We start from the raw sequence: 27,533 nt of genomic DNA on the forward strand, positions 1-27,533 counted from the left end.
AGGTTGCAGTAATCCATAAGCTCCCTCCATACATGTGCCCTTCAGCATTTCAAAGCAAGGAAACATATCACCAACCTGCTCTTCCTGCAAGCCACTCTGTAACCTACAAGAGAAGAACACCGTCACTTGGAGTTACCGCTCCAGCCACCGCTACATTTAAGAAACCATCTGGAGTATCAGAGGACTCTCTCAGCCCATTTTTTAAATCCTACCAATAATGATTTTTGTTTTTATTTCTTCAAAACCATGCTGCCAACTCTGCTTGCATGATAGAGAGGAAACATTCATAAGCTTCATCAGACAGCAAAGCAAAGAGGCATATGTGGCGTGCTGTAGAATAAATGTTATCAGCTTAGACATGCAGCACTTACTTAAATGGGAAGAGCAGGAGGAAAGCTCGTGAAATGACGGCAGAAGAGCAGAAAAAAAGAAGCAAGAGTATGGGGAAAACTTTTAGACAGTACATAGATTTTAAAGCCTTTTTAGCTCTAAACAAGTTGCTGCAAAATATTTTATCCCCTAGATCTTCTGTGAACAGGCAATGATAACATTAAGTTATGAAACCTTCCAAATAAATCTGCAGACAGAAGCATATAATGCTCCTGCAGTCAAGGTGAAACAGGGAGAGAAAAAGTGTAAAAGCCTTTTTAAGAAGGTGTTTAATATCCAGTAAAGCAGATTTGAATTGAGCTTATGCTATTTTTAAGACAACACTTCACTGATCACCTTTAAACTGGTATTCAGCATGCCGTGTTACAGCATTGCATTTTTCCCACTGACATTCAGAGAGTACTTCAAATGCTCCTTACCATCTCTGAGCAAAGTCCTCATGACAGAGCTGTTCTCTATGTTTTTTAAAACATCTTTTCACATTAAAAACAAATCTTAAACTTAGCTTTCAAAAATCTAAAGAAATCTTATGACACATTCTTTTCTGTAAAATTCAGTTCAGAAACATGCTACCTGAACTCTGCTTTTTTACATAATCACATTCTTGAGATGTTATTTTAAGTAGTTCTTCCTCCCCTTCAGCCTTTACTCTTGTCCAGAAGCTACTATGTATTATCTCCACCACCCTACTCTCAACTGTCTACCCTTCCCCTGTCCCCCACTGACAAGAGGCATCTTCTTTGGATGGTGGTATCAAAGGTCCAGCCGGGTTTGATTTGTGAAGCTTCATTAGAGAAGAAAAAAAATAGGAAAGCCCCTAAATTTACATAGAAACAAATTTAGAGATCAAAAGACAGAGCCCTTCTGTTCCAGAAACCTTGAGGGCAAGCAGTAGAAACTGCTTCTTCCCTTCGAGAGCTACAAAGACACAGCAAAGAGGCCTCAACAATAGGCACAAAGCTGAAAAATCTTTCTTAGACAGGAAAAATTCACTATTCCAAACTTCTCAACCAGCAGCAAAGAAATTAGAGAAGTGCAAGCAGGAATTCCAACAAGAGAAAAGGGAAAAACAGGATATAATTTCTTTCATACTTGTGTGGCAGGACACTGTTTTCCTCTCTTGGTAGCTGTTTCTGTTTAGCATTTTCTTCCTGGATTTTGAGCTTTCCATCCTGCCAAAAGGAAATATTTACCAGTCAGTCAAACTATATGAACAGACTCCAGTTTCATCTCTGCCATGCTGCTCACAGAGCAGAGGGACACAACACAACAATATTTAGGGAATACTGATCTCATTGGCCCTCCTTGGCATGGAGGCGTATCTGGACACGTAAAAGCATACGAACACCAATCCACCCCCAGGAGCAGGCTGCTTGCCCTCCTTTTGCTGTGAACAAAACTACTGAGGGACATACAGAAGTTGGTTTCACATTTTAGAGATGGAATCTTAAAAATATCCTGTGGTCTCCTTTTCCTCGAGAAGGACCACCTTAATGGTCACCTTTTTTTTTTTTTCCTCTCCAGCAGAAGCTGAAAAGGTAAACTGGCTTTAGAGGCTTTTTAAAAACCGATCAGTGAGACAAATCCTCTCAGCTAGAAAAAGAAACAAATTGTCCTCCCCTACTCCCCTGATAAGAACTGGGTCATAGCCCAAGCCATACACATAACGCTGCTTTGTTAACACGACTATGTCAAAAACAGCCTCCTGCCTGCACGGTAAGCCCCGACAGAACCACCCATGCATGCAGGTGCTGCTCTGAACTCGTGATTATAACTTCAGTCAAACCCGTGAGTTTCTGTGAATGCAAACCTGCCCGGGATCAAAACTCACCTATAAGTTTTGTGGCAAAAGAGAAATCCATTCTAAAACCATTTTTCTCCATATTGGCCCAGCTGTTCCTAGCAGGAGCACCCATCTTATAGCAGTGCTCGCATACCGAGGAAAGGAGGATAACCCCTGAAGTAACCCCTTCTCAGATCCAGTGACGCGCTGGCACGCAGGCAAGAAAGAAAAGCAACTGTTCTGCCTTCCAAATAGCTCATCGACTTTTGCTTAGAAGTTCAGACTACCCAGGTTTTTTACTGGCCAACTGCATTGCCTGTGGATCCCGATACCGTCTGTTGAATCATAGCTGTTCTGCTGCAATAAACACGGCATTTCTGATAAATGAATCAGGATGCATTAAGTAACTTCACAGAAATTATCTGTGATACTGGTATAAAAAAGAAAAAAAGAAGCACTGAACAGTTCAAGCAGCTTTCAACACAAAGCCAAGTATTACAGAAGCAGTCCAGAGAAGGTAAGTCAGAAGTGCAGCAACACAAATGGGAATTTTTGAAACAACCTGTATCACTTTGCTGTCCTCATAGTTATGAGGTTTGCTCTCAGAAATAGCTGTTTTACAGCCAATTCCCACCAAAAGAACCGGTTTCATGTTACAGAAAAAGCCAAAGAGCAGATTTTCACTTTCAAAGGCAAATTTACTTCTAAAAAGGGAGTTTCACTTGAGGACAATCGGTTACACTCTTGAGAGAAACACTGCATTATGCTTTAAAAACACTGAATTCACCAATGCACAACACTAAAAGAACACTGAAAATGATCTGTGGTGCCCTCAAAAGATAACTGCTTGCTGAGGAGTTTTACTATTTAATTCTTCCAGGAGAACACCCCTTAACATGATGGGGGGAAAAAAAAAAAGCTAATTTCTTTTCATCAAATATAGTGAGTACAGCATCTCTCCTGCAATATCACACTCGGTTTTATTAAACTAGCACAGGAAAAGACAATCACTGCCAAGATGCTGTAAGCTACCCATAATGGAAGAGGAAACCCATGTTCTGCAGTTAAGTGTATTGCTTTAAATATTTTTGCAGGGCTAAATCAAATAAAACGCCTATTTAGTGTATGTATGAACTAAACAAAAAACATTTCAAAGCTCATCTTGGTGTGGTACTTTAACAATACACAGTCATTGCCTAATAAAACCCAAGAAAAGAGAGCAAGCAAAATTAAACTATACTTAAATACAAGCAAAGAAGACAAAAGCTCATATTACCGCTCTTGACCAATTCTTCGGGCAGCCTTTTTTGTTTTCTTGGCTACTTTGGTGACTGTGTGACCATCTGTCTCTTTCCCGCTTCAGTTCTAGTTCAAGGTGGCTCCTGTAACGTTGAGGAGGAATCATGAATAAAGGCTACGCTTTTACAGCACGCAGCATACAGAGCCTACATTATATCAACTGTTTAACCCTTTCTTCATGCCACAGGGATTGAACCCCAATTAAAGAGCTAAAAGCTGCCTCTTAGTAAATGCTGTCTCCCAGTGTGTAAAGCCACAAAATGCTGAGATACAGAATTTAAAAAATCCTAGTCTAATTCTAGCACAATTTTGCAAGGAATACACCTGTCCACTAAGTCTGCAGGTCCTCAAAAACGCCCTAGATATTCATTGACTATAGTAGTGTTAACCGATGCCCTTTCCAAAATGCATTCCCTGACAGGTAAGCTGCTACAAGACCGGCTGGGAAACCAAAGGCAACATCCTCAACCATTTCTCAAAGCTATCTGTGCAGGGCGAAAAACCTTCTACCCCCAGAGCTGTTGCCATTTTTCTGACACCTCGCCTGAAAGCCGGCTCGGTTCCGGGAGACCAGCTAAGGGCTCAGGCCGAGGGCTCCTCACCAGGAGCACCCTGCGCTACTGTTCAGGTTGGGTGAGCAGTGGGACACGAGCAGGTGAGCACCCGGGCTTTGAATACGAGGGGCAAGCCCAGCGGGCTGACAACAGAACGCGTATGCTGTTTTACGGCTTGCAGTGCACACACTGGTCTAGCCTCATCTGCAAGGAAGAAGTGCTCCTTCTCCTTCCAGACTGCTAAGTAGCCCGGGCTCTGCTCCGCAGAGGCACCGTGGCCGAGGCTTTTGGGTCCGTCCCACACGGAATGTGCTGCAGTAAACCAAGCTGGAGGGAACAAAGACACGGCTGAGTGCCTCATATTCCTGTTTGGGAGACAAACGGATTGGCAGGTCAAGGACAGGCGAGCAAGCGCGTCTGAAGTCCCTGACGCAGTCTAAAGCAGGCCTAGGGGAAGCATGACCCAAAGCCTAGCTGGGGACTGCAGACCCTTAACTCGGGGACATGCGGTCTCGAGCCACGGCAGCTCGCTCCCTGGCGGAAGGCTAGGAGCAAACTAGCTGCAGTTTGGCACCGAAAAGCTCAGCAGCTCCGTGACTGCCGCCTGCCAGGGCACAAGAGCGACAAAGCTCTAGAGCACACGGACAGGCAGGGACTGAAGTGCCAGAAACCCCATTTTTGAATTCTTTACAAGTGAAGTGGGCAGAAATACGGTAGGCTCCAAAATCAAAGGCTACAGACTGAAAAATCAGCTTGTAAAAGTAGTGGCATGACCTGTACTGTAAAAGGTCCAGAATCTTCATTTCCATTCAAAAAAATCATTATCTGTTATTATCCTCATTAGTATCAATACTTCTCCAACAGTTTTTTTAATAAAGCATTATGGCTACGGGCTCATTAATTAGATAACCTAACTGAAGTGAGTAAAGCTGATGGAAACTTGGATCCAGAAATGAATCCAGACCATGTGTGCATGCAAAAACAAACCAACCAGGGCAATCTTATTTAAAACTTGATAGAAAAACACGTAAAAAAACATTTTCTCTTAAAGCAACACAATTCAAGTTAGACTGCTCACCACCCACTGCAGTATCTCTAATACCTCCCCGTTTCAGAAATTCGGGTAAGTAAAGCAGTACACCCTCCCGGAAAGGAGGCTCACTCATTTTCATACCACCACCTTGATCTAGCATGAGTGAAAAAGGAATCAGTAAAAGCCAAATTGATGCAAAAATATACTCATCTGCAAGTGTCCTCCCCAGAGAGTTACACTAATTCAGCTAAACTGACTCAGTACAAGATGCATATGCAGAGAAGACACTTCCCTTTTATATCTGATAACACTTCTAAGCTTGTCCAATTTCATACTTTTGGGTCCAGTTTAACATAACTGAAGGTTACATTTTCACATGTAGACACGCAAAATAGCATGCTTGTACAAACACATATGTATACATACTTCATGTGCACACCTGGAACCTGACACAAATTTCTGATAAAAGCCATTTACCAGCTTTGTGGGTAGCCTCTCCTACTTTTTGTCTTTTAAGTATCTGCCACAAGGAAATAGGAAACAAAGCAGCTGTAGCAGAAGGGGGGGAAAAAACCCCAAACACGCATCCAGCAATGCTTTCATACAATTCATCTTAGTGACCTTGCTACAAAACAGAGGATGCGTCATGTCTGCAGAATGAGAGATGCTCTTCTATTTTAAGATAAGAGGATTTCTATTTTCCTGATGTTGGTAAACTGATGACACTGCAGGGGAAAATTTGATAGCTCTTGCTAAGTTTTCTAACATTTGGCTTCCAACTTTTCAATTGCTTCCCAGAAAAACAGAAACAGATTTTGACTAGAAAAGACACAGTACTGTTTGTCAGGCTGACAATCAGGATTGCTTCCCTTGCTCCAAAACTCTTCCCTGCCCCTACAGAAGCGTTGGCGCCAGGCAAAGACTTAGCTGGTACATTGCTGCTGATGAGCAACGGGCAAATTGGTTGCTTCTACAGTTTGCGTCAGAGCCTAAATTATGCTATTAGGGGAAAAAAAAACTGGTGTACAGCTAGACTTTGGAGAGGTCTACATTGCAGTCAAAGATCTGTCTGCACTTATGAGACATACAGCCAACGAACTCATGCTACCTGCAGCACAGACCTCAGTGCAGGCCGAGGATCTACTGAGCTTCCCAGACAGGCCTCAGCAGCTTGTTTCTCTCCCCCTCCAACCCCTTCCTACTGTTGGGATTGTCCTGCCAGTTTTTATATGAGACACAGTAAGAACAGCCCAACAAACAGATTAGAAAAGGGTCTCTTCACCGCTGCCTGAAGAGCTCTTCCACTTCCAGCTGCAGGCTGTTGATTTTGTCCCCGAACTCCTGCTTGAAGAGACGGTTGTCCTGCTCAGCCAACTGACGGTCCTTCTCTGCCTGTCGCAATCTGGATTTGAGCCACATGAACTTGTGATAAAAAACAAAAGCCATGGTGGGGAGGAAGACCGAGTTTAAACAACAAATTAAAAAACCCAGTGAAAAGGAAAAGCCAAAAAAAGGGATGGTAAGAACAATGGGAAGGAGGAAAACATTCTAAAGAAAAGTAAAATGCAGGTGAACCAGGCAGAAGCTCTGATTTTCAATGTTTTTTATTCTATTACTACAGTTTACAGCCATTAGATGAAAAACATAAAACATCACTTTTATCCAGATTCAAAGCAAACCTCAAGTACACAGAATTTTAAGTCAAATTTGATTTTAATGTACGTTACATTTCAGCTTTACACGTGTAACTGGAACTTGCAACATAGGTTAGCTATTATATTTAGAATTAGTGCATTTTCCTGGTCTCTTCCACAGACTATCACACTGGATCAAGTGCCTGGGCATTAGCACACCAAAGCATCTCTGCTTTGGGCCTGACATCAGAAACTGCCAGATACTTAACTCTTATTTTATAACTGCTGTGACAGAAAACAAAACCAGCCCAAACCACTATTTCTACAAAAGAAATTTGAGGAGGGACAGGGGAGTTAACTGTCCTAACTAGCTATTTGGATACCTTGATGAAAGCTTTATTTTTTTTCCAGGTAGTTAAAATGCGTTTATAGTAAAAGGTTACCGAAGATTAAGTTCATACTTCCAAAAATGTGACTTGGGGATCACTTAAAGACTCAAACATGGTCTCCAAGTCTGCTTGTGCAGGAGTCAATTAGGCAAGCTAAGCAGTGATACACGCTTGTGTACAGGAGGACTAGGCCAAGCCTCACAGATTCTTACACGTACCTAAGTGAGAACTCAATAGGTTTTTTCTTCCCCAGTTGCATTACAGTCACTTGGCCTCCCACCTCCTCAAGGAGCACTATTCTGTAGGACAAAGGAGGAGCTGGCCTTTTACAGGCATCTCACCAGAACAAAAAGACCCTTATTCAACACAAAACAACCCCAAACGTGATTCTCTTGGAGCAAAATATTTCTAGGAGCATCTGTAACCTAAAGCTTGTGAAGGGCCAGCATGGTGAAATCTTGCGGCCACCAGGAAGAGGATATTCATTTACAATAGTTCAAGCTACAGTTACTTGAAGTTTTGCACTGGGGTGTTGACAGTGACTTTTCCTATTCAGAGCTGTTTCCAAGCTTTAGCTGTTCTTTCATTAGCAAATTCCATATTTGTATTAAGCAACAGAAACTTAGAAGCAAATGTAACAAGTGTAATAGCAAAAGGCAACTCTTCCTGTTAAACCACTAACTACTCAGACAAGGAATGGTCAAGTGCCAAATGACTGGTCCCACTCCCCACCACTGCGCATTTTCTTTCCTTTTTTTTTTTTCTTTTTTTTCTTTTCTTTTTTAAACACTAGAGTATAAAGATCAGAATATTTTTGTAAAATGTGTAACTTCCCTTTCTAGGAAGAGGAAAGACCTATCAAAACACCTCTCCTCAGCTTCCTTCAGTCAGGAAGAACTGCGACGTATTTCTAGAGGGATTCATGGCAGAGGTAGAAGGCAATGCAAAGATAAGGAGGTTTTCACTGAACTTACCACTCTATCATATTACTCTAAGACACCTAGCTACTAATTCTGGACACATGAAGTTTAAAGGAATAAGGATAAGTCCCCACCCTCCCACCAAGTCACTAAGGCAAAATTGTTGCAAGCAGTCTTGGTTAAAAGAGGGCTGGTCTTCACGCGATGAGCTACTGAGATGCACCCATTTGTCTTTGACTCGGGGATAAACCCACAGAACAGAAGTGAATGGGGAACGGTTTGGGGTACGCACACAACTACTTTCAACAACTTCCAGGGATGCATTTTCTCGTCTACTTCACAAAAAGGGTAACACAGAAAACTAGTCGACTTTCCAGAGCTGGCCAATCAGATATTGGCTTGAACAACGCATCTAGTATCCATAAGTGTTGAAGATTTGTGCTGCTGTATACAGTACGCATCACCGGGATGTACAGAGCCACATATCTCCCATTCCTTATGCTTTTCTGATGTGTTTACTGGCCAACTCATTGGTAGTTTAACAGTTTAAATGGCAAAGTCAGGGGATTTTTATAATCAATTCTATATCTCTGAAGAAAAACTCACTGATTTTAAAAATTCAGCAAATTCCAAATCAACTTTAGGAGACAATTAACATTTAAACAGTTGCTTTTAGTAATTCTCAAGTTCTCCCCTCATAAATGAGTTCTGATGTCAGAGCCGTGAGGTGACCAGACATAAAAATGTCTAATGATGCTTCTGGATCAGTTTGTTTGCTGCACTATTTAAGGTTTTTGCCTGTTTCACCAAATCCTTTTCACTGTATGAGTAAGTCAGAATGAGGATGATGAGAAAATGAAAAAATAAGAACAGCGAGAGAAAAAGAGCAAATCAATTAGCTCAACAGGTACCATAATATGTTTTAAAATACAAAGTTTCTACAAACAAAGAGACCTCTTTGGTAAGAAATCATTCAGAACATAATCCCTAAGATGAAATAACTAGTTTAGTGCATTTAACTATTCATTAAATATATCTCAGTAGAAAACGTATGTTATCGAGACCTAAACATTTCTCCCGATTTTGCTTGGAGCTAGCACTATAGTCCCATTTCAAGGCAATGAAGTTCTGAACCTGACGCCAAACAGCTGCAAGGCTTGGCTTCAAGGACAGGAAAAAACAGAGGTTGGGGGGGGGGGGGGGGGAAGGAACACTGCTACCTCTCAAACCAATTTGACTTTGTTGCTGCAGCCCTCCTAATTACCTGAGGGTTAGCAACAGGAGAGCAACATGGCCATCAAGATGGAAAACGTCCTGGCCCAAATGGATATTATACCTGCTGGCTATCTTTATCAATTTGCAGTGACAATCAGGCTTCCTTATCATGTTCCTTAATTTACTTCCACATGAGCTTTTTTCAAGCTCAGCTTCCCCAGAAAGTACAAGGCCCAGACCGTTCAGCTGCTAATCAAGAGAACGGTGCCATTTGGGTGTTTTCTCAGAACAGTACCAGAGTGATCTGGCATAATCAAGCATCTCTGAGACCTGTCTCTGCTGCAACACTTCTCCTTCCTGCTCCCACTGTACTACCGTCATTAACAGACAAGCACTTCTCTAAATTTGCATTTTATTTTTATCAGGGCTATCAGAGACGCTAATCGACTTGTAAATGACTGCATAACAAACATGCAGCTCATGCAGGTGAACAAAGCTTCTACAATAATTACTGTTTTAGTAGTATAATCTTTTTAATGAAAGACTTGTAACACTTCTAACAGCATCTCATGAAATTGTTGCTATGAGACCCAACCCCGCTCTCCTTACGTAGCTTCTGTTTAGTGGCGGCTAAGCTGTGCACTGTCTCTCACCTGTAACAGTACTAGCTCTGCTTCCATTCAAGTCAGTAGCAATTCTAGCAGACAAATAGAGCAGGGCTAGGTCACTCAGAGGCCCTTCAAACTTCAAAAGCTAAATTAAAGCCTGTCTACAAACAACTTTCTCAGGAATAGCACTCCACTCGTCTGCAACATTCATGTAAAATTGAGGTAGAAAGTTTCTAATAAAAACAATCAATATAGTCGCTTGAAAAAAAAAAACAGCCCGAACAGCACACACTGTGCCTCTAGAACATGCACATAATTTCATAATTATAAAAGTTGCATTTTTTACCTTTGTTCAAGCTGTTTGATGGTAGCAGCCATCTGATTTGTTTTTTCTTCCAAACGGCTGTTTAATTCGCTCTTCTGTTTTGCTCCCATGTCTGAACTCTGTAAAGAAAGTTGCATCGCATCTTTTATAAGTAGCAGTAAAACCAAACTAAGCCACAATAAATTACTTAGCAAGTGAAATGAAATGGGCAAAAGCCAACAAGACACGAGAAGGTGATCCAAAAAGCAAACACCAGATCATTAATGCAAGAGGAAACACCACCTCCTGCAGATACAGACTACAGCTGGACCCCACAGAAGGGAAATACCATGATTAGTTCAGCTTGTTATATAATATCTATTAATGCTTGTATCATTCAACTGTTTTGCACAGAATGACCGACTCAAGGAAAGTAGAAACAATTGAATTTTAGGATTTACTGCTGGGCATTACACATTGTTCCTTAAGAGTTTCCTTTTGTCAGTTCCACAGTAACATATGTAATGCCACCATATACATTAAAATACTAGACTGTAATGGAACAGAAGCAGTCACGGGTCAGATTTGATCCATCTCAAAATACAGAACATGCTTTTCCCCAGTGAAAAACACCTATTTCCAGATCATCACAAGGTTTTCTTCAGAACAAGCCGCATTCTTTTAACACCCAACACCATCAACAGTTAAAAGTTCTGCAGTTTTCTGTCTTGCCCCGAGCACCTTGTACGTTCTGTACCTAACCATAAGACATCCCAGGGATTACAGAGCACATCTGCAGGCTGCAAAGCAACCTGAACCAAATGCCATGATTCCTGCAGTTTAATCACTTGCCTTCACCCTGGAAAAAGAAGCTCATGAGCTGTGGAAGTGGTTATTTGTACCAGCACAGAATTAAAACCAGGCAGAAAGAGAGAGTGCCCCAAAAGAGTCTCTCAAAAAGGGACTGGAAAAAAAAAAAAACAAAACTGTTTTTTCTAGCATGCAAAGAAAGGAACCAACATGGAACTACTGAACACCTATCAGTCATGCAAACCTCTGAAAAACCCGCTCAAATGAAGAGCTGCCCACTACTGAGACACCCTCCCAAACAACTCCTAAACCGCATGTAGTTTCCCATACTGGGGAAAACACTAGCCTCCCTGTAACAGTTTACACACTGCAGCTCAAACACACACCTCTGAGGGTAACCTGTACGAGGAAATGGCATTCTCTGTTCATCTATCACATTTTTTTCATCTTCCTGTCCATTTATAAATTTGAAAAAGGCAAAAAGGTTATGAGTCCATATGTCATTACAGAAACTGCATCTTCCCTAAAGCTTCCTGCCCAAATCACATTTGAAATAAGAATGCCAGCCCTAACGGGAGCAACAAGTAGAATCAAATGTAGAAAAGTACGTGGACAGGGAAAAGTCTGAAACAGCAGCAAGATGGAAGAAAGTTACACAGCCTGTCACCCCTCCATAGCGCATACGTGCTAAACAGAGAGGAAAAAAGACAAAGCACGGGAGCCAACACTTCCACTAGGGATTCATTGCATTTGATTTAATTCTTTCCCTACCTGCAGCTTGAAAGACAGTTCGTGCTTTAGGGCCCTGAGATCATCCAGTTGCTGTCTGAGTGCCACCAGCGCATCTTGCTTCTCGCAAACATCTTTCTCCAGCATCTTCATGGCTAACTCCATCTCCTGTCTCATCCCAATCTGCACCTCCAGCTCTTTCTCCACATCCTGAAACATGCACAGCAGTCAGCATTTCCAAATAGCTTTTTTCACCACCAGTGCAATAACCCTTGTACTCCTGCCAATGCAGTCAGCACCTAGAAGCGTGCTGCATTGCCAGTATCACAGCCACAAACTGGACACATCAAAGGCAATTAAGGACAACAAATCCATAATTTCAGTCAAACATTAAAGCAATGTAAACAGCATTACTAGCAGTGAGTCAGGAAGTCCTATTTGGGCCCATCTTTCTGACGAAGGGGACTAATGAAAAGTTTGCAGACTTGCTTCCTAAAAATGTTCTGCTCAAGCATTTGTCCCCCCACCAAATGAACATGCTATATTGAATTGAACATGCTATATTGAATAAACAGTTCAGAGAGTGTCAATAACCTTATCTTCATGGGGGATACCCAAGACCTAAAAACTCAAGTGCACTGCCCATTTTGAGGAACAGACCTCAAACTGGTCAACCCAGCCACAAAATCATCATCACTTCTGACAGACTGTCTCAGATCAGGCTGAAGCAGGGCAGGCTGGAATGACAATAACCCCTTGGGCTAAACCTTTTCAAAAGTGATTGACACTGAATAATTCCATTAAAAAGCCATTTTGTAGAGCGCCAAGCTCCCACTGCCCTTACCAGCCGCAGTTGAGTCTCCTCCTTTAACTGTTTTCGTGCCTCAGTAAGTGCATGTCCATCTGCAGTTCTGTCTTTAGTGACCTAAGTTAAGAAAGAAATCCAATTAACCCATCATTACATACTAGTAATCCTCCCATGTGCTGACCATTTTCTTTTCCCACTTTGAAAACAAATTCCACAACTGTCAAAGGTCAGTAGCTTCATTCAGTTAATGCATCGTGCAACTTTGCTGTGAACATAGTGTATTTCCCTGTAACTAAGTTGCTTAGAGCAATTCAGTGCATACACTGCCTGTCCCCTTTCAGGCCCTGGACAGTGTACTAAGTCCAATTATGAAATATCAAAAAACATCCTATGGATTTTAAAGCTAAAATGCAACTCTGACATAGTCACTAGCCCTTGTCATAAATAAAGGAAGAAAAGTATAGAGTATTTCAACATAGCACCCCTTGATCTCAGGAAAGGGTAGCATTTCAGACCAAAAAAGCAGAACTCGCTTAAGTTTTCTACCAGCCTCTCAGTAAATCATCTTTCTTCCTGTCCCCTCTGACACGTCCATACAGCAAGCCATGAACATGCTGTGTTAGCCATGAGCTTTGCACACACTCATAGTTTAATCAGCTACTGCCAGGCAGGATGTACTATGACCAGGGTCCATCTGTTGCCCTCTGAAGGGCCCAGCTGGAGTCACTCTTTTTTCTGTTGCTCTTTTCTGAGACACATAAGGAAATGAAGCCTCTTTGAAACAGCTCCTCCCTGTCAAATTTAGGCTGGACCTGCCCAGTGGGTTCAGGAATCATACACACACCAACCTTACGATTGGACTCCAAGATGTAAGAACTTTCTTCTTTAACCCGTTCCATCTCTTCCTGCAGTGTAATAATCCTGTTGTTTGCGACAGCAAGCTGTGAACAAAACAGAACAACAGTTCTGTATCAAAAACCTATTTCACAGGTTTTTTTCCTCTAGACAGATTTTCAGCAAGTACTCATTTGTTCACATTTGGAGGGAGTTTTTGTTTGTTTGTTTGTTTGTTTTACAGTAGTAAAGTACAATTCAGCCTCTGCTGTTGCTAGTTGATACTATCTTAAAAAAATTATCAATTAGTGCCAGTGTGGTGGCTTTCCATTATTGGCCAAAACTGAGACTTTCCAACTTATTTCAGTTCATGTCCTTCAATAAAGTTACTGAGTTCTTCAGGTCACTACCTGCTAGATTCTGTTTAACACTTGGTTAGCACAAATCTACAGAAATCCTCATTTCATTCCTCCTCCTTTGTCAAGATAATAAAATGGAGAAACGTGAGGAACATGGCAGCTAACTTTTGTTGACTTTAGCAATGGAAATAAATGACCACAGAAGAAATACTTGTGTGGGTTTGCTAAAGCTCTGCTCGTTTGGATACATAACTAGTTAGAGCACCTGAGATGTAAGATGCTTAAGCATCTGGGCAAGACAGCACCAGAAGTGCTGCTAGAACCTCATTAGAAGAGGAAAATTTGGCTTGAAACTGAGGGCAAGTAGCACACACCACCTGTACAAGACAGGACATCTTCCTCAGAGGATTTCCTGAGGAAGGCCTCATTTCAGACCAACAGGCAACCTGGAGTGTATGGTCAAAGACCAAAATAACGTCAAGTTTTTTTTTCTGGGTTTATAAATCATAACCTACATAAACCTTGCAGACAAAAAAAAGCTCACTGACATTCTAAGAGATCAGTAATGTCATTAAACAACAAATCCAAATAAAAACTACCCTGACAAGAGCGAGAATCTTTGAAACAGCTCATGCCAAATAGACAAATTTATGTGACATGTGACACAACTCATTAACTACTTCCTGCACATGACTGATAGGCATCGTGTGTTCCAGTGTCAGGTAAATTATTACTGTCAATAGCATGCAGACTTTAATAAGCAACAAGCAACTAAATTACTAAAATCAACCAATACTTCAGTAAACACAGGGATTAATCTCACAGGTACCATGCATAACTGAGAGCATGCACATTCAGCAGGTAATAATAAATCAAGAGCAGCAGCACTGGAAAGGCAGCCTACTGTAGACCACGTTGTTAAATTAAAGAAAAAACAAAACCTTTTTTCTAATTGCAAAATACAATTTTTACTCCCTAACTGCACAAGTAGATACACTAACTTCCACCACTGAAGTTCTTCATCATTTGAAATACATCCATTAGAGCAGGTGTTTAATAACCAGACACACAAACCGCTTTGATGAAGGTGAACAAGCAAAAAAAAAAAAAAAAGGTAAAGCTGCCACCATCCTTTCTGCGAAAGGGCTTCTACTTCATACTTGTACTGCCAGAGCACTGAGACATCCCAGGCAAAATAATTCTGCTGAGCTAGGTGACATGTGGACAGAAATACTGTAAAACCTGTAGGTTGAGGCTTACTATCACCCATTTGTCAGGACACTGTCCTAAGAAGGTTGTATTACATCTATATAATTTCTGATGAACTGCAAAGCCAATATTAAAACACAGGTTACATTTATGATTCATTTATGAACCACCTTTCATGACCAGACTGAACAACATTTTATCCTTTATATCCTGCAAATTGCGACAAGCTAGAGGAAAGGTCACTGTAACATTTCAATTAATATCTTATCACTGTAGTCAGCTTCTGCATCAGTCAAAATAAACAGAAGTTTGAAAAATTCTCTGTAGTGTCTGAATGTCTTGTAACCTACATGTGCTATATGGCAACTGAAATCACATGCACTGTTCAATGCTTTCTAAGACATCTTCCAAAAACCAGAAAGCACTGAAAAGATTTCAGAGGGGAGAAAGTGTCTTCAATAGCTTTTGGGTTTTAACATAAACAGTTTGCTGTTTTTCCACCTCATGTGTCATTAATGGTGACTGTCAACACAATTTCTGGGCTGCTCAGTTATTCCAGTTGCATCCTTAAAAAGCCATGATCAAGCATATCCAAGTTCTGGAAATAAATTCTCACATACCTTTTTAATCCTCGATTCCAAAAGGCTAAAATATTAGATCCTTTTCTATTATACCCTCTTCTATTACGCTTACCTCCTCGGTCAATTTAGTGTTGGATTTTTCTAAGGCATCCACCTTTGCTTGTAGGTTGTTTACTGTAGCACTGTTAAAGAGAAAAAGATGTTACGGTAATTTCTGCTTATCTTTTTCAAGTCTGCTTTCTATTATGTTATACTATATAATAATTTTTTAAAAAATCATATATTACCTTAAGTGTCTATTGAGTTCTTCTACATAGTTCTTCTGGTCCAAAATAGCAGTTATCTGACCATCTCTGGGGAAAAAAAAAGTAACATTCAGCTCACCCTGAATGTAGTTCTTCCATACCTACAGATACCAACTGTGCGGTGTTTCCGGAGACCCCCGGGGAAAACAGCAGGCCTGCTCTGCCACACAGAAAGATAATGATATAGAGAAAAGTCAACCCCATGTCATCCAGCCAGCTTCTACCAAGGATGTAAACTCTACCCCGGCCATCCTGGTCATCCCTAATAGCGTGAGATCCTGGCTTGGCTTCATACTCACTGCAGGACACAGGCAAGCTGTCACCGAACGCTTACACGGACAAAGCCGCAGGGAAGATGAGGAAATAGTAGAGTTTCTCTCTGATCCCAATCTCACCATTTGGATTAAAAGAGCTCAGAGACATTGTTAAAGGTTTAAGAGGAAACGTGGCAGTACAGCCTATGTATCCAGCTTAGCACTGAACATACTGGGTCTTGATGAGTCAGTGTGACACACATGAAATAGCAAAAGTGAGCCACAGTCTAAACCTTTATGGTCAGTCACAGTTCTCAGACTTCTCAGAAGTTGCAACCACTTCATTCATCCGGACAACGTTCAGGCATTTTGCGACACAAAACTGAACAGCAAGGCATACAGCATTTCAATTAGCACAACAGCATTCCAGTGGAAAACACACTGTTCTTTATACGACACATATATCGAACAAGACTCATCCAAAATCCACTCAACAAAAACTGTCACCAAGTGCCTGTGTTGCATGCATTTCCAGCAGGAGATCTTAACTAAAGAAAAGCATGTTCTAATAATAAAAATACAGATAAAAAATGTCAGCAAAATACCTGATCCTGAGGGATAATGGTAAAAGAATATACCTACATTCAAAATAGTAAACCTTCCTAAAAAGAAGTACTCTTAAAGAACCTCAGATAACCACAACACCAGATCTATATGCCAGTGTACCCATGCTGTACTTTTCAACCTCTTGTTCTGAATGTTACATAGCTACATTTGTGTACATTGGCACAAGAACTCTTATTTGGACTCTTATTACAATTACAGTCATTTCTGATTGGAGAAATTATTTCTAAGGATGCTATGGTCCTGAAAAATCAACTCCTTTCTCGCTAGCCACTCAACTATTAAAGGCTACTAAATTGTTTACTGAAAAGCCTTTAAAGAATAGCAGACCTAACTCAGCAGAGGGTCATTTTTAAACTATTTTCATTTCACACAGCCAGCTAAGGAAGAATATCCAAAGTGTTCAAGAGACTTTCCTTTCCCCCCCTCCCAATACTTCCAGTGTCTTATAAATAAGTTATGGTTTACAAAAAAAGAGCAGTTCACTCTAAGAAGCATCTGACTGAAAAATGCAATAGGTTACAGGACAACTTGCATACTTGAATACAAGTTACCATAGGGTATGATGGAGAACAGTTGTGCTTGCGCTTACCCCTCATTGCCTTTTGTGCTGTTCCCATCTTTCAAATACATTGAAAAATCGATAACTCCAACCTAGAAGAGAAAATGTTGGCATTTTACATTAAAAGCTTTTCCTAAGACTAAACACTCCTCATATCCATGAATATGTAGGGTCATTCATGAAAAACATCTGTGCATGTTTTATTGTAATAAGAACTCATCATACCAGTAATCTATCCAGAACAAATGAAAGAACAGACTAGTTCAAGTAAAAATGTACTGGGAGAAACAGCAAGTTGTCAAGCAAGTCTTAGGAGATAAGGACAAAATAACGTCATCAACACACCCATATATACACTGCCCAGGCAAGCTGAAACAGAAGTGCATATTGGCCTGTTTTCTTTTGGTTCACAGGTACAATGATCTCATAACATGTCATGAGTGAATTAAGATTTCTGCCCATCTCCCCCCCTTTTTTGTCCGTTCTTCTATTTCACATATCACTCCACAGTGACCTGCATTCAGATCACAGCAAAGCACAGCAGCAAAGAACCGAGGAGTGGAGTTTTGGGTAGGGCATTAAGAAACGAAAATTTAAGAGAGCATTCTTTGTGCGATTGGCAGCTAGATCACTACTCTACAAAAAGCAGCAGGGCAAAGTGTTCTGCTAGCACTCAAGTCAGAAGAAACACTACATTTATGTGACTAAAATGAGTACAGAAGATGTATTTCCACTGGCAAAAACTAAGCTGAAGGGAGCCATTAGAAAAGCAAAAGCTTGAACCTCTGACCTCAGCGCTGCCCGCTAACTGAAGAATGCAATCATAGTAACAAGCTTTTATTAGTCTTTTATTATTAAAAGTAACAAACACATCTCAGTGGAACAAAGTCCTCTACAGTGGAAAACTGTGACGGTGTGCTCCTTTCCCCCCTTGATGTGCTCTCCCCCCCACCCTGCCAAGCCGACCTCTCCGTAAACAACACGTAGGCAGGGGCTAGTTGAGCATGCGCCAACTAAGATCCATCTAGCATGCAAATATGACGATGAGTCAATCATCTCCCCCCCGCCCACAAATAGGGGGCAGCCCAGAGCCCATGGAGCTCTCCTGCACGGCAGTGGGCTGCACTGCAGAACCTCCTCCTGAGCAGGGACGCCTCTCAAGGTTACTCCTCGAGGTTGAGAGACTCCTTACCTGCGACAGATCCTTGGTAAGTGACTAATAGCATGCTGAATCTTTGCAAAACTTTGCGAAACTTTGCTAAGTTATATCTCTGATTGTGCACATAACCCTTTAGACATAAACCGTTGACCAAGTCTGGGACTAAGATTGGATCCAGCTGCACCCAGACTCCTCTGAGGAAGAGTTTGGAAAGCAAGGGGGTTCAGTCTGAACCTCGTGACTCAACAAGAGGGTCTCCTTGACACTTTCATCTGACGCTGTCCTCTACGCAGTAAATAACTGAGTGAACCTTACCATCAACCATTGTTAAATCACTCTCTTATTTACGATTGAACTTTGTTAAATCACTGCCTTACCTCAATAAAACATATTGCTGCTTCTCTCTTACGAGTGAAGTGCATCACTCCTCACTCATCCGCAACAAATTGATCTGATTTAAATGAGCAGAAAAAACCACTAAACTGAACACCCAGTACCTGTGAATCCAGGTCTTCGCCTTTCATGCAAAAGTTCGCATCGATGACATTCAACCCTACTAGGAGGCCAGCAATAATAGCACCTTCTTCTTCCATCATGAGTGCATTAGGCTCATAAAATTCACTGCAGGATGCACAGCAAGAGAAGACAAAGTGTTGCATCTTTCCAAGTCAACTAGAGTGAAGTAAAGCTTATGGATAAATTAGCACAAGCATACAACTACTTTATTGCTATGCCTGCTATCTCGTACAACAGTATAATGCAAGTTCACGCTTAATAAAAAGCCACGCAAAGACATAAAATTCATACAGAAATGTACTCCTGTGTACTATTAACACACTCCTGCTCTAATCAAAGGGCCCAAAATGGATACCTCTTAGCACGCTATGTCTTTAGATGAGGCAAAGAGCCAAGAAGCAGGAGACCTGGACTCTCAGCTGCTGAGAGGTGATGAAAACTAAGAACAATTTTTGAGTAATGTTACAGTGAAGTGAACATTTAAGACTGTGGCTTAATGTCAGAGTCATAACAGTTGCACACTTTTACTACGCTATTACAAACTTCTCTAACACAAGCCACCTCCACATTTTCCAGTGGACAACACAAAGTCCTCCTCTGCACCCAAAGTCATTTATGGATTTGCATGAACAGCCAACAGAAATCTACTTGTTTGAGTAAAGAAACACCCACGTATTTATTAAACACTTCCACTTCGCACAGTGATTCTCATCCATAGAGTTTCAACTGACCTACAAAGTTATTGCTGTTTTATAAATACAGTAGAGATGCAGAGAAGTGAAATGACTTGTTCCAAGTCAGATAGTGAGTAAGGGGAAAGGTCAGAAATAAATCCAGGCCCAAGATCTTTCAAATAAAGAACGGTGTATTCTCTCTGTACAAACATGTCACTAAATCACCTATTTGGAACGAAACTTCGCATTTGTTGTGATGGATACTTGAGACGATAAAAATGGAGAAATGACAGCTTCTGACTAAGTAAAGAATACTAAGCATTTCTCATGCCTCATAGCAAGTTCTAGATTTCGCAACACTGCCACTCAGAAAAAAAAGTACACACATACTATCATTGGGGCACAAAAGATCTTAAAGATCATACAAGAGGGCACAAGTCAAAACAAGCTAATTTGAGAGACAGCAATGCTCACCTGAGAAGATCCTTTCTGTTAATCAAGGCTTTCATGTATTCTGAAAGTTTCTTCTGCATTAGAGCCAGGCGAAGCCAAGCTCTTCCTCTACCAACAGGTGTCCTACAAAGACCAGTAACAAAACAGTTGCATACTGTAGCACACATTCACAAACAGCTTTAATAATCCTGCTCTATCTCAAGTTTCTGCAGCCTTCCTCATCTCAAAGATACAGTCCTCACCAGTGAAAAGAGGGAAATACAGGATATGTAAATGCAAATAGCTACAGACAGGTTTATTTAAGTCATCATTGCTTCTCTCATAACTAATTATATATTTGTTATCATACTAACATTTCCCTCACTCTACCCCTGTTGGATGCTACTATATAGACAAAGATCAGCTGCTTGGATAAATCACCTTTCAATTCAAATTCAGTTTTGCATAAGGCAAGTCAGAAGAACATGTGTAAACTTCAATACAGCATAGATGCCCAAGCACCACTCCTTCAGGCAGGTGTTAAGCCTGGTGAGAATCCACAGAAACATCCAAAAATACCAATTCAGTAGTCTTCTCCAAGCATTTTGCTCATTAACACACTCGTAGGATACAACAGGTTATAGTCACAGCCTTCCCCACTCTGTTCCTTCTGTCAATTGGAAGCGCACAGCTTTAGAAATATGAGAAATGATACGTTGCATCACAGCTCTGGCTCATCTACCCTGGCATGCTGGCCAGAAGCCAGCACCAGATGCTCCAAAGGAAGGTGCAAATCCCCCGTGTTGAGCAGTACTACGATTAGAAGGAAATTTCTTTTCAACCTCCAGCAGTCAGTCACCTGTCTTATACCAAGCAGCGTGTTGAGCACTCCATTTTCTGATCTTAACTAGTATAAGCAGCAATTGCCCACAGAAGTCATCATCATCATTACCTAGTGTGTCCTTGACCTCAGTAATGCATGACACTTCATGCCCAGTTAGTATGTATACAAGGCTGAGTTTTAAAAGACTTATTCTAAAACTGCTGTTTTTTTTTTTCTTTAATATTCCTGTGTTCTTTTTTAACAGGAAGGGGTAACAGGAGCTCTGGCATGAGAGTGCTAGCCCTTCATTTTGGTCCTGTAGGCCCAGTTGGCCAGCAGGCACAGTCCTGCACAGCCCTCCAGTAAAAGCACTTGTCTGTATGTACAGGTTAAATGCTAACCTGACAGAAACCTTCTCTGCTTTATTTCTGTTGTTTCACTTATTCATCTCCTCTTTGAGCAAGGAGGACTTAATCTTTCGTCTGCCCCTCATACAAAAGCCTCCTTAAGCTTCTTTTTTTCTCTCCCCATTCTCCACGCTGAGAGCCTTTGCTCTTACAGTTTCTTTTTAGAGCTTGAACAAGCAAACCTGAACGCAATGTCTGAGGTGACTATGCAATTCTTAAAAGCAATGTATTTTCGAAGAGTTTTTTTACCCCTCTTTAACATCACCTATTATCTTCTTCAACTTTGTGACTGAGCCCTCCTTTTACACAAGCTTCACAAGTCGATCTGCGTATATTTAAAAGAGAAAATGACCTCTGGATGTCTAATGCTCCAAAAATCAGGCTCAAAAGCATCTAACCTGTGACGACCTTCTCTTCAATCTGACTTCAGAAAGGGAGTCAATAAAGGCTGTTCCTGTTCATAGGACACATCACCACTCATTTAGTGCTGGCAATAAACACACTATTTTCCGTAAGTCCCCTCATTCTTAATACAGAAGGAAAATATTCTTCCTCTCCTTCTGCAGTTCCTTAATTAAAAGAAGAGTATGATCCACTGTATTAGCAGAAGATGGCAGATGGATTCCTGAAGATTGATTGTTCTTCCTTCTCTTCTTTACAATCGTTCTTACAAGAAAACCATACTATGTCCTTGTGCAATAAAAAAAAATACTCACTTCAGCCCTGGGAGATCCTTAACACTTGCTGTGATCTCTGCAGCTTCAGGAACAAGCTTTTCTACCAGTTCCAGTGGTCCCCAAAATGACTTATTTTGCCCAAGAAAAGTTTTTTTGGCTAGGGAAAGAAAAAAAAAAGACATAAAATGAGTCCTTTCAGGCTGTGCTAACTAAATATGCTCTCAAACACATTCAGAATTGAAATAACAGTAGAAAAAAATCACTGGAAAGAATCTTCTGGGACTGTGTGCTGGGCAAATACAATAAATCACTTTTTATGGACAAATGTGGAAATTACGGGTGTCATTTGAGTAAGGTAACAGGAGCTCAAAATAGATGCCAGACAGGGTTTAATACATCTCAGATATGGCAAAACAACAACATCCAGTGATAACCAGCAACTTAGATTCACTACTAGAGGCCAACATTTCTACTAGGATGCTGTCACTGTCTCTGAGCTATACTTAGTGTGTGCATGATCATTTTCCCTCACTGACCATCATCTTACAACCACGAAAAATAAACACACCACCTTTAACCTCCTTCTCCTCCATATATTCCAGGGTCTTGTCTGTCCATCCTCTCCTCCTTCAGAAAAGCTTTCTAGAGACCCCCAGGAACTAAAGTGCTAGAAATGCACTTGCTTCTTTAACAGTTTTATTGCTACTTCACAGCAGCAGCAAGAACACTGAAAATTGTTGACCTCAAACTTATGACCAGCAGTAGGGGCACTGACGAATGGATAGACAACAGCAGCACTAAGAGTATGAATACTTCTCCCTTGCATAATGTTACCTAAACTGTCACAAGAATCACTTCTTCAGTGGGCAATGCTGAACACAGCTACTAAAGAGGCACCGCAAGATGTACCTAAGAACGCTGAAAGAGAATTTAATATCCTCCATACCACTTTTCATCTCAAGCTACCATCATGCAAGGGCAGCAAGTCAAGAAAGGTAGTGTAGTACTTAGCAATTTTACTTGTGACTCCATATTACACAGTTAAATATATACTCTGCTTGCAGTTTTAGAGAGCAGCTAGGAAGACGTTAGCTGCACAATGCCGAAATCCACAATTCTGACAGAACTATTGAGAAAGGATCTCAGTGTTGCAGTTTCTTTCCCTGCAAGAGGAACATTAAGCCACTAATGCAGGAAGTGCAGAAAACCAGGAGACACGCATTTGCTGAAGAGGCCATTTTATCACTAAACAATTACACTCATCACATCTGAAAAGTTGTTTTAAAAATGACAAATAACTGCAACAACCATAAACATTTCACCAGCATCATTACACCTTAAGCAGATTTCTCAGATTTTGTGTTCCATCAAACCAGCTGTCATCAAATGCAGTGACCCTGTTCTTGAGTCTTTCTTGAGTCTACTGTAAATTACAAAACCGGGTTTTTAAAACAAGATTGATCTTTCTCACTCCTACAGTATCACAAACAGACCAGGAGGACTCCTCTTAAACAGTGTTACCTTTCAAGCCATGTTTAAGGCAATGCTCCATCACAACGAAGAACTGCTGAAGAGGTGCATAGTCAGAGTCCAGTGTTCTGCCTAGATTAAGTGCTGATTCAATCAACCCCTTTATACTCAGTTTTGCCATGTTCATCAGGTTCATGCGTTCATTAGCCATGAGATAGTTCGGATCTATAAAAAACAGAAGAAAGACACTGTTAAATAACAAAAGTTATTTTTAATACAATAAGATATCCCATGTCTCTCTCTCTCTCTTTTGTCCCTCAGCTTTGAAGGCGTTTACAGCGGCAGCAACCCTTTGATGCGAGGCATTCTCTTCAGGTCTTTTGTTGAGACTATCAAAATTAACTAGTGCCTTATGGTGAAAGCCATACCGAAGTGGGAATAGGTAATATATCACACTAAGGGTGCCTCAATACTGAAAATAAACTACAGACACCTGAAGTTTTGAAGAAAGAATTAAGACAGCCATTAATATTGTGCTTAACATCTGACAATGCGTTACTGAACATTACAGCTGTCCCTTGCTCTAACTCAAATCCCCAGCTATGTCCAGCAACTACAAACCAATAAAATTGTTCACTTGTGATTTGCAATTCAGTCAAAAGACAATCATAAATTCTCTCACACTTAATCCATCAATATTCATCTCTATCCAGTCTTCCATCTTTACTCAGAATGACTTATTTTTAACTTGGATGTAACATGGAGCCAGTTTCCACCCATCTCTTTTCATTTTCTCAACAATATTGATGTATTTTACTGCTGATAATAAGGAGCTGATCTTCATGGTTCTGCCAGCACGTTTCTTATTTCCAACACTAACAGATCTTTTCCAATACTATATTTTTCCTCTACCATATCATAGTTACTTTTTCCTCTATTGCATCACACCACATAAGAATTCAGACATATATACCTGATAGATGCTTTTCACTGCAAGAAACAAGCACAGACATCCATTTCCCAAATTACACCCTGCCTTGCAGGCCTCCCATGCTCCGACTTCTCTGGCCCAGTCTAAGATGCTAATGCAAACGCCTGTTCTTACAGAGTGCCTCTCTTTTCAAACACCATCAGGGCACTTGCAACACCTCAAGAAACCTGTTTAGTACTGTTTCGTAACTACAGTGAAATTGTTCCACCCTGCCAACAAAAAAAGTGTATTCAAGCTTTAGGCCTAGAGATATTCAGTAATATAGAAAAATCCTTGCTACTTACATATAGCATTGCATCAGTTGCACATGTTTTCTACTTGCATCTGATCCACCTACAACCTCACATCCAATTTCTGAGCTACAAGTTCCTTGGTGCAAGCAGTTCCTCCTTTTAAGGCATGTTCATTCCACAGCTGCTGCTGTGGAATGAACCACAACCAGCTGTGGACCCTTGAACTCATTTACCACCTTTACTGGTGAATTTACTAAACCTAGCAGCAGAAGCATGACAAAAGCACATCTAAGAGCGCACACCTAAGCACAGTGTAGACATCTAAGCTGCCATACTGACACACAGCATGCTTGTGTTTAGAAAGCAAGTAAAGCAAATAAATACTTGAGACTGAAATCCTTCTATTAGAACAAGAGCAAATATATTTATACTTAAAATGCAGAGGAGTGCTTAGGTAAGTTGGACAAGAGATGCCATAGAAGTAACTAGAAACCTAAGCAGTAGAATTTGAATGTCTGTTTCTGCTCGTTCTGTGGACTACCCTCATCCAGACCTACCTAACAACTCCCACCGCCTTTAGGCTGCTCTCAAGCTCTTTTCTGACTGTTTGGAGACTCCATCTCTTCAACATGTAGACAGCTTAGACAGGTTCCTACACCTCTCCTGGAAACACCAGTCATTGTCAAGGAAGACGAAAAAAATACAATCTCTCTCCTCAGTGGATCCACTCCCAAGCTGGATTCTTGCAGGATTTCACGTTTTTCTTCAGCATGTTTGCTACTGAGTAGAGATCAAATCTCTACCAAGCAGGTCAACTTGAGCTGTTTGGGTTGGTCACAGCTCTCATACACCCACTCCTCAATATAAGTTTGAAGAACCATTTCTCATAATTTAAAATGCAACAACTTGCCAAAAGCTAAAGGGGACATCTGAGACTACTGCAGTCTTCTGCAGGACTTGCCCTGTGTCACCCAATTGCTCAGATATTAGTAAGTACAGATTCCTTGTCATCTCAAATGCACCACAACTAAGATGAGGCATCTTGTCAGCACCCACCATCCACAGGGAGAGGGCAAGGAGCAAAACTTCATAGAATTATACAATTACTAGAAATCACGTCAATCACACTTACAATCTTGGATATCTCCTGCGGGCTGGGCAGCACTGTAGGCCCAGCAGCCTGTAGCTGATACGAGCGATAGTTAAAGTAACCTGTGATTGAACCCAAAACGGGCAATGAGAAGAGTCACTACCACTGTGTGATTGAGACTCCCTATACCAGACAAAAAGAGCCAAGGAAAGGCACCTCAGGATTAGGAGAGGAAAAGCAACCAATGAAGCGGAGCCATACCCAGCCTTGAAGAACCTGCAAAATATAAAAGGGGATCAGAACAGAGAATAGGCTAACCCCTTGACTAAAGGGAGATTTGCCTAATCTACCCGTGCAGTGTGCCATGTTCAGGTTCCCATGGCTCCAAGGCTAGCTGGCCAACAAGCTGGTGAGGTCTTATTAATAAGGACCAAACATCACTGCTTAGTTTTGCATGACTGTATACACATACAATAAGGCCTGTCTGCCAGAATACAGACTGTTTTTATAAGGAAGGCTGACTGCTCAGATAAATACTCAGGCTTAGCTCTATTGCGACAGTGCTAGCAACACTCGAATCCCCCTCATGAAAGCTAACAGCTGTAAAACAATCCACAGTCCAGGGAGAGCTGCTGGTCAAAGCGGCTGTCACCATTCAGATCCTGATACCATGGGTACATTTGTTCAGTCTCTTCAAAAGCAGGTTACGACAAAGCCTCTTTTCTCCCCTTTCTTCTCCAGGATGAAGCAGTACCAGAAGTCTCCTTCCCTGAATTTTGCTGGAACCATCTTGACAGCTCCTCTAAGGAGCAGCCAGTACTGTTAGCAGCAGGCTCTGAAAGGGAAGGTCTCCAATGGAGATGGGAAGCATGCAGGAGGTGCTAAGCAATACCACATGGAATTGCCGCACACAGTGACTAGCAGCAGCCACTGGCCTAACCACACTCCTGGCCACATCTGCTGCCGTGGAAAAGCGGCTTCTTGTTCAAAGAAGTCTCAAACAAGTCCAGCTGTTCTTCTGCGTCTCCACCCAATCTTCACCTGCTAATGGACAAAGTGATCAAAACTCCTTCTGAATTTTACTTGACTAAATGTAAACTTTTCAAGTACTGACTCTCTTGGTTCCCAGCTTGTGAAAAGACTGCAATTAAGAATTTGCAATTTATTTTCATAGTTAAGATAACTTCCAAATACTGGTTTAGGAATGCAATTCTTGCGGCAGAGCTGGACTATAGATGGATTTAATTTAGTGGGTGCTCTTTATTGCCTTTACAGAACTACTACTGTTTTCAACTGTTGGATTTGGCACGTATATTGAGCAGATTGATTTTGTGATTTGCAATCCATTTTATGCTTTGCAATGTAGCTAAGAGAACAATCACTCTTAGTAGAAATTGAGGAAAAGAGAAAAAAAGAGACATAATACAAAACAACCGAATTCAAAAACATAGTTCTTGTGCATGCAAGTAAAAGAAACTTAACACTACCGAGTGTTTTCTTCTGTGTCCTTCTGGATAATGCTAACGAACAACACCTCACACTGCATCCATCATAGTCGCTCTTTAAAAGTATAGGAACATCACTACAGTATTAGTGAGAAAGCTCTCCTACCACAGACACAGCTGTAGGCCCAGAGCTGTGCTTGGCTTGGCTACCATGATTCAAACATTTTTTCCCCCCCACTGGCTAGGGTCCTGCAGCAGCATTCCCATAAGTAACAAAGCGCTACCGAAGTGCGGAGCTCTCATATACCTGCTTTTTGAAGAACTCATTGATCGAATCAGTGAGGAGCAGTAAGGCAGTCGTCCAAAGTGATTCTGCTTACATGACAAATCAATTGCTAATGAAAAATTAAAG

General features: G+C 41.2%; 1 protein-coding gene across 2 annotated transcripts in view; it reads right to left on the reverse strand.

Moving 5' to 3' along the window:
- Positions 1 to 27,533, reverse strand: part of RUFY3 (RUN and FYVE domain containing 3) — a 60,179-nt gene that overhangs the window by 5,458 nt on the left and 27,188 nt on the right. For both annotated transcript variants that reach the window (XM_067297499.1, XM_067297498.1), the window contains exons 2-16: positions 23,414 to 23,587; positions 21,932 to 22,049; positions 20,028 to 20,129; positions 18,861 to 18,984; positions 17,235 to 17,296; positions 15,747 to 15,812; positions 15,572 to 15,641; positions 13,325 to 13,417; positions 12,513 to 12,593; positions 11,711 to 11,878; positions 10,172 to 10,269; positions 6,342 to 6,461; positions 3,450 to 3,555; positions 1,483 to 1,562; positions 76 to 103 (exon numbers count right to left, since the gene is read on the reverse strand). In XM_067297499.1, coding sequence (XP_067153600.1) covers positions 76 to 103; positions 1,483 to 1,562; positions 3,450 to 3,555; positions 6,342 to 6,461; positions 10,172 to 10,269; positions 11,711 to 11,878; positions 12,513 to 12,593; positions 13,325 to 13,417; positions 15,572 to 15,641; positions 15,747 to 15,812; positions 17,235 to 17,296; positions 18,861 to 18,984; positions 20,028 to 20,129; positions 21,932 to 22,049; positions 23,414 to 23,573 — 1,476 coding nt within the window. In that variant the 5' untranslated portion in view covers positions 23,574 to 23,587. The remainder of the gene's footprint in view (positions 1 to 75; positions 104 to 1,482; positions 1,563 to 3,449; positions 3,556 to 6,341; positions 6,462 to 10,171; positions 10,270 to 11,710; positions 11,879 to 12,512; positions 12,594 to 13,324; positions 13,418 to 15,571; positions 15,642 to 15,746; positions 15,813 to 17,234; positions 17,297 to 18,860; positions 18,985 to 20,027; positions 20,130 to 21,931; positions 22,050 to 23,413; positions 23,588 to 27,533) is intronic.

The sequence above is a fragment of the Apteryx mantelli genome, chromosome 5, assembly GCF_036417845.1.
Source record: "Apteryx mantelli isolate bAptMan1 chromosome 5, bAptMan1.hap1, whole genome shotgun sequence".
In the NCBI taxonomy this organism is placed as follows: Eukaryota; Metazoa; Chordata; class Aves; order Apterygiformes; family Apterygidae; genus Apteryx; species Apteryx mantelli.